At 37.1% G+C, this 7,915-nt stretch overlaps 2 protein-coding genes across 3 annotated transcripts in view; one reads left to right on the top strand and one right to left on the bottom strand.

The window, feature by feature from the left end:
• Window positions 1–4,687, top strand: part of LOC127869523 (SWI/SNF-related matrix-associated actin-dependent regulator of chromatin subfamily D member 1-like) — a 61,963-nt gene extending 57,276 nt beyond the window's left edge. The window contains exons 12-15 of the mRNA XM_052412157.1: window positions 554–634; window positions 1,147–1,269; window positions 1,678–1,779; window positions 3,958–4,687. Coding sequence (XP_052268117.1) covers window positions 554–634; window positions 1,147–1,269; window positions 1,678–1,779; window positions 3,958–4,011 — 360 coding nt within the window. The 3' untranslated portion in view covers window positions 4,012–4,687. The remainder of the gene's footprint in view (window positions 1–553; window positions 635–1,146; window positions 1,270–1,677; window positions 1,780–3,957) is intronic.
• The window catches only part of LOC127869521 (cytochrome P450 2C31-like), a 149,296-nt gene that overhangs the window by 51,264 nt on the left and 90,117 nt on the right, over window positions 1–7,915 (bottom strand). The window lies entirely within an intron of this gene.

The following is a 7,915-nucleotide window of genomic DNA, read 5'->3' as shown; positions in this document are numbered from 1 at the left end:
GTTGTCCCAGATTAGCCTGTGTAGTCAACACAATCTAATTGGGGTTGACACATACCAATAAACTTTATTTTTGATTTAGAAAGAGACTTCATGTACACACAAAAAACACAACATAACAGCGGAAAAAAATGGGAAAACTTTGCTTCATGCATGGGCTTCAAGTGTTGTCTTAGATTAGGCTTATCAGGGAAGACACATTCCACCTAAAATAGATCTTTATTTAGAACAGATATCCTTCAAATGAAAAATACAATAAAAGTGGAGTCTCGTCCCTGAATAGCCTGTGTGAACTGCACAGGCTAATCTGGGCTGACACTTAACACACGTGTATTAAACCCAGTTTTTCCAGATTGTTGCCAAAACGATCACCTGTAGAGCAACTTTGAATTTCAAGTCTACAACTTTCGTGAATTTTCTATTTAAATAAATTTCCAGGTGTTTAACTTTTCCATAAATGGCTTTGTAGCTACTTGCCCTTGTTCTTGCATTTGCATATCTTTACTACAACAAGGGTGAGGGCATGTAAGAATTGTCAAGTGTTTTTTTTCTTCAGGATGACACTTTGAAGCAACAGATGAACTCATTCCTGCTGTCCACACAAAGCCAGAATGAGATTGCTTCCCTTGACAATAAGGTAAACTTGAGTTTGTCTCCCTTGGCATAAAGGTAAATTTGAGATTGTCTCCCTGGAAAATAAGGTAAACTTGTGATTGCCCCCCCCCCCCCCTCCCCCCGTGTCAATAAGGTAAACGTAAGATTCTCACCATTGGCAATAAGATAAACTTGAGATTGCCTCCATTTACAGTAAGGTTTACTTGAGATTGCCTCCATTGGCAGTAAGGTTTACTTTAGATTGCCTTAATGGACAATAAGGTAAACTTGAGATTGCTTCCATTTACAGTAAGGTTTACTTGGGAATGCCTCCATTTACAGTAAGGTTTACTTGAGATTGCCTCCATTGACAGTTAGGTTTACTTAAGATTGCCTCAATGGACAATAAAGGTTTAGTTTAGATTGCCTCAATGGACAATAAGGTAAACTTCAGATTGCCTTCCTTGAAATTAAGTTAAACACGAGTTCACCTCCGTTGCCATTAAAGTGTCGAACATTTCCTTACTTCCCCCAAACCATGATTCCTGTTTTCAGATCCACGAGACTGTGGAGACCATCAACCAGTTGAAGACAAACCGTGAGTTCTTCCTGAGCTTCTCCAAGGACCCACAGGAGTTCATCAACAACTGGCTCATCTCTCAGACCCGTGACCTCAAGGTGAGTTCATCAACTACTGGCTTTTCTCTCAGACCCGTGACCTCAAGGTGAGTTAATCAACTACTGGCTGATATTTCAGACCCGTTACCTCAAGGTGAGTCAGACCTGTGCCCTTAATGTCAGTGTCCTCAAGATGTCAATCTTGCATCATTTGTCCGCGGTGGTGCAGTATGCGGTTACCATGCAACTTTCATTCATTCTAAATAAAACTTTGGTAGAAAGTTTATCTGGATGATAACTAGGCTGATTTAAAATCTGGGGCAATTGCATATACAAACCAGGTTACAAGGTCCAATCTTGGGAAAACCTTGACTCCTTCCCTGAGGTGTTTTCCATGATGACACCCCTGTATTGCTTGGTATATTTTAAGAGTTGATGATAATCTTTTGGAGGTTCTTTGTGTTTCAGACGATGACAGATGTTGCAGGCAACCCAGAGGAGGAGAGGCACGCCCAGTACTACATGAGACCGTGGTCCCAGGAGGCTGTGTGCAGATACTTCTACAGCAAGGTCAGTACCAAGTGTACACCTAGTAATCTAAGACTGAATTGCCCAGTGTACACTTAGTAATCTAGGAGTGAAGTACCCAGTGTACACATAGTAATCTAGGAGTGAAGTACCCAGTGTACACTTAGTAATCTAGGAGTGAAGTACCCAGTGTACACTTAGTAATCTAGGAGTGAAGTACCCAGTGTACACTTAGTAGTATAGGACTGAAGTACCCAGTGTACACTTAGTAGTAAATGACTGAAGTACCCAGTGTACACTTAGTAATCTTGGACTTAAGTACCCAGTGTACACCTAGTAATCTAGGACTGAAGTACCCAGTGTACACTTAGTAATCTAGGACTGAATTGCCCAGTGTATACTTAGTAATCTTGGACTGAAGTACCCAGTGTACACCTAGTAATCTATGAGTGAAGTACCCAGTGTACACTTAGTAATCTAGGACTGAAGTACCCAGTATCCACCTAGTAATCTAAGACTGAATTGCCCAGTGTACACTTAGTAATCTAGGAGTGAAGTACCCAGTGTACACTTAGTAATCTAGGAGTGAAGTACCCAGTGTACACTTAGTAGTATAGGACTGAAGTACCCAGTGTACACTTAGTAGTAAATGACTGAAGTACCCAGTGTACACTTAGTAATCTTGGACTGAAGTACCCAGTGTACACCTAGTAATCTAAGACTGAATTGCCCAGTGTACACTTAGTAATCTAGGAGTGAAGTACCCAGTGTACACCTAGTAATCTAAGACTGAATTGCCCAGTGTACACTTAGTAATCTAGGAGTGAAGTACCCAGTGTACACTTAGTAATCTAGGAGTGAAGTACCCAGTGTACACTTAGTAATCTAGGAGTGAATTACCCAGTGTACACTTAGTAATCTAGGAGTGAAGTACCCAGTGTACACTTAGTAATCTAGGAGTGAAGTACCCAGTGTACACTTAGTAATCTAGGAGTGAAGTACCCAGTGTACACCTTAGTAATCTAGGACTGAATTCAATTAAGACCTTTTGCATAAAGAAGGACACCATTTCATATGTTTCCTAGGAAGAATAAGTACATTGTGACTTGGGAAATTGTTTGAATCATACAAAGGCTGTCACATCTGTTTTGTGTTCAAATGTTTGCTTGGTGACCTCTTAACAAGCTTTAGAGGTTAATTTACCTGGTGTGCATAAAAAGCGTTTATTTTTGTGTATCTGTTTCCTTGGAAGAACCAGTACTCAATGTCTTAGGAGATGCCCCAGCAAAACCTTAATGAATGTTTATGAACAGACCATGCACAACAAATGGGCAGATTGTGTGCATGAAATGAAATATAAGTTGATGAACCAAAGTTTCATAAATATGTTGCACATATTTTATCAAGAACTACATGCTTGGTTGATGGAACACTTCTGTTCATGGACCATTTTACGAGTTCATGAACAATTTATGAACTAATAGACAATTGATCACAAGGATAGCTCCTTAAGTAGAGTTCAAACTACATGTATGTACCCCCTTAAGTACAGATCAAACTGGGATGCTTCTTAAGTAGAGATCAAACTAGGATGCTTCTTAAGTAGAGATCAAACTGGGATGCTTCTTAAGTAGAGATCAAACTGGGATGCTTCTTAAGTAGAGATCAAACTAGGATGCTTCTTAAGTAGAGATCAAACTGGGATGCTTCTTAAGTAGAGATCAAACTGGGATGCTTCTTAAGTAGAGATCAAACTGGGATGCTTCTTAAGTAGAGATCAAACTGGGATGATTCTTAAGTAGAGATCAAACTGGGATGCTTCTTAAGTAGAGATCGAACTGGGATGCTTCTTAAGTAGAGATCTTACTGGGAACCTCCAAGTTTCAAGGCAGATTTTTGATACTACCTTAACTTTATCACAAAGTGTTTGGATTCGTAATTATACCAGATAATATTGGCATTTCCCCTAAAAACATATTTTAAAATACTATTAATGATACTTTTACTGTATTAGATGTGCTTGTAGTTTCTTGTAAGTATAGTTTTCGAAAGATAGAGGATAAAATGGACACAAATCAGTATCAGTATCAACATTGTTAAAACTTAATAGCCAACCATCAATAGAGCAATAGTTGAATATAAATATTCATAAACAATATGAAAAGCCAAGGCGTTTTTAAAAGATATGACAATTGATCTCTTCATGTGATTGTTACCCAGGTTCAGCAACGACGAATGGAATTGGAACAAGCCCTTGGCATCAGGAACACCTAGATGTGGACCTGCTTTACTTGACCTTGACACTCGGTGCTGAGCATATGGGTGTCCACCTTACAAAGAGCTCACACTTAGGCCTCGGTCTGGGAAAACAGGGTTTAATGCATGTGCTAAAAATGTCGTCTCTGATCAGTCTATGCGGACTGCACAGGCTAATCTGCAACGACACTTTACACACATGCATTAAGCCCAGTTTTCTCAGAACGCGACTTATTAAATCTTGATTGGCTGCCCAACATGACACTTAAGACTTCGTGAAAATTTAGCATATCTTGGCAGAATGTTGACCATAAGAAGATGATCTCCATGAATACATTATCATTATTACGGGAGACTGCCTGTATTATTATTATCATGTGTGAAGGTTTTTTAGGACTTTTGCTTTAAATCTTATGCTCTGACATTAAATAGTACTGTTTTATTGTGACACTTAAAAAGTACTGCTATTTTGTGACATGTGAATAGTGGTGTTATTTTGTGACACTTGATTAGTACATTTATAGTGTGACACTTAAATAGTAGTGTTAATGATTTGCGATACTTGGTAACTTTTGAAACTTGTTATTTCAACAATTCACTATTGTGTTCCTTTGGATTTTGTGACATGACTAAATAAATGTATTGTATGATGTATTTCGATGTTGTAAATGGTAAAATAAACTAGTTTACCTTTGTTGCGCTTACATGTAATGTTTTCTTTTGTTTGCCATATGGAAGACAATATAAAAATAAATATAATATATATAAATATAAATGCATGTATTGAGGTACAGCGTTTGACACATAACAACACACTGAGTGCATTTGCCCACCGTTAATATCAAAGATGCATGTGCTTCAGCTATACAAGGGAATTTCAAAATACCTATTGTCGATTAGTCTTCATGTCAAAAGAAGAAACACAATTATTATTTATTAACATTTAAGTTTAGTAGAAAACTGGTCGAGAGGAACCTTCTTATGCCCCCGGTAGGGTGGCATATAGCAGTTGAACTGTCAGTCTGTCTATGTGTCTGTCCGAAAACTTTAAAATTGGCCATAACTTTTGCAATATTGAAGATAGCAACTTGATATTTGGCTTGCATGTGTATCTCATGAAGCTGCACATTTTGAGTGGTGAAAAGTAAAGGTAATCCTTCAAGGTCAAAGGTCAAAAAACAAAATCCAAGGGAAGTATCAAGCTTTATAGGGAGATAATTTCTATTTTATATCATTTGGCAGGTACAGATCAATTTCACAAGGGTAGTAATTTTTTTTAAAGGATATAATAAAAACAAATTTTAAGGTAAAGGTCATCCTTCAAGGTAAAAAGTCAAAAATTAAAATCCAAGGGAAGTATTCAGCTATATAAGGGAGGTAATTTCTAAACCTGCCAAATGATATATTGAAATTTTATTTCAAAGCGGGGCAATAGGGGGCATTGTGTTTGTGACGAACACATCTCTTGTAATTATGTGTAAGGCTGTTTACTAGGTCATGTCTAATAGGTACCTATTAGTCAAAGATTGTTTCAACTTGGTAAGTAATCAGGGCCACTACTCACCAAACAATTAAATTTGAACTATTACAGAATTGCTTTACTTTTGAGTCAAACTTGGCATTAACCACCTCCATGTACATCTGTCTTCATTTTCGAACACAGCAGAGCTAATATTAAAACAAATGTTCTGACAAAGTGCCACAACGATTGGTGGTCATATTTTTCGACCAAACGACATAACCTCTTACCTGAGACATTAGATTTTCTGGTAATGAAGATTTGACAATAAATGTGACATTTAGAGAGTTAAGAAGTTTTTTCTTTAAGTTGACTAAGCTCCCTTATTTTTGAACTTTTGAACTTGTCCAAGCGATTATTGGGACAAATGTTATGTTAAAGTTTCATTAAGATTGGAATATTATTGTGGCCTCTAGAGTGTTAACAAGGTAAATTTTGCGGACAGACAAAAAACAAACAAGGTGAGCTTATAAGGAGATTTACTTGCCAACAAGAAATATTCTTGAAAAGGATAGTTGGCGTATATCTTGACTTTGTAATGAAGGTAGAACATTGACATTTCTAAAATGTTCTGTATTAAAAACAAAGTTTTAAGAATTGTTGTGTTCTTTTTTCACTTAATATTAGCATATACGTCGCATGAAATATTTAATATGAAGTGGACATATACTTAACCACATAATAGTGTTTGTAGATACAATTTCTCTACGCGAGGCCGTCTCATATATGTCCTCATATGGTTTGTTATGAATTTATTTCCTAGTCATCAAAACATATGGTATGTTAATTGTTTATTAAGACGCATTTTTCTTTCCACACATTCAAATCACACTGTTACATCGGCATGAAGCGAACATTTGTCTTATGGCATATGCACTTGAGCAGTCTGGTCAGGGACAACACTTTCCGCTACAAAACAGAACGCAAGGATTCCCAGTATCTCCAGAGTAGTCTATTTAATATGCATATCATGACAAAACAACATGGATGTGCAGGCGGGGCTGGAGCAACGCTGGCAGCATATTGTATAAGACAATTTCAGAGTGATGTGGGTCTTTAAACATCTGATTGCATCGTGTAAATGGAACATCAAACCACCATACTTTGTGATAGAAAATTGAAGTCACATTGTGTTATTCATAGCAAACTGGCAAATGTCGCTGGCATATTCTGGCTTGCACACATAACACATGTGTTGCTAGATAACTAAACAATTTCCTTTCTATCGAGGACACTATACTTTTTCGGTAGTTTAGTCTCACAATACAAGACAAATAACATTTACTGATAGGGTTTCATTCATTTATTTCTGTAGAATTCGTGTTATTTGATATCTTGAAATCAATACTGTGTTCTAAACATAAGACATTTATCAATAGTACATTCCGTCTTCCCTGACGATTTACTGATCCAGCTCTGACCCTGAAAGTCTTGGGGATGGAATTTGCTGGTAATCTTCCTACACTGAAGTGTTACATCCTATACTCAAAGACGCGGCGATGTTGCAAATGTATGGTGTGCTTATGCTCAAATCAGCCAATGGCATAAATGAAGTGTATACATTCTGATCTGCTGGCGTTATGTAAAAGGTCATTTAAGGTGAAAAGTTGGGTTTAACAGCTACACCAAAGAAAATATTTGGAGTTCATCCTGACCTTAGAATAAAGATAAAAAAATTACTTTTCTTAATAATTTAGTTTAAAACAAAGATTTTATTGTTGTTGGTGTATAGTGTTTTTACCTGTAAGTCGCATATCCACCTCATGAAATCTTTTATTAATTGCATGTATATTCAAACCACAAAATAATGTTCGTAGATAAAACTTATGAGATCACCTCACATGTGTATTTACATGACTTATTACCAGTTTATTTCTTCACCATAGAAATATATAGTATGTTTATATTTGATAAACATGCAGTTTCCCTTCGGCACATTCAAAAACTTTTAGAGTCGCGTCGTGCGAAAATGAGACTCATCGCGTTTCGGCCAGCGTAGCTCTAGCCCAGTCTGGTTAGGGGCAACGCTGTCCTCTATAAAAAAAAATCATGCAAGGTTTCATGGTCTCATTAAGTATCTCCTGACCAGATTGCGATATGTGCAGGCTGGACAATAGCTTCACTGGCTGCATATAGCATGAGACCCATTTTAGCGTAATGAGAGTTAAAAAAACAATCTTATTGCGTCTTGTAAATGAAACATCTAAGCACAATACTTTTCGATAGGGAATTGAAGTAAAACTGTGTTATAAATAAAAAACTTGCAAATTTCGGCCAGCCTATTCAGGCTTTTAGGAACGATTTCCAGGCATGCTGACAGAGTACGGCAAACATTTGTGGATAGATCAATAAATGATTTCCCTCTTATCATGACACTTAACAATTTCGGTAGCGTTGGTTTTC

Source organism: Dreissena polymorpha, chromosome 2, assembly GCF_020536995.1.
Source record: "Dreissena polymorpha isolate Duluth1 chromosome 2, UMN_Dpol_1.0, whole genome shotgun sequence".
In the NCBI taxonomy this organism is placed as follows: Eukaryota; Metazoa; Mollusca; class Bivalvia; order Myida; family Dreissenidae; genus Dreissena; species Dreissena polymorpha.
This window is presented reverse-complemented; position numbering and strand designations above follow the sequence as displayed.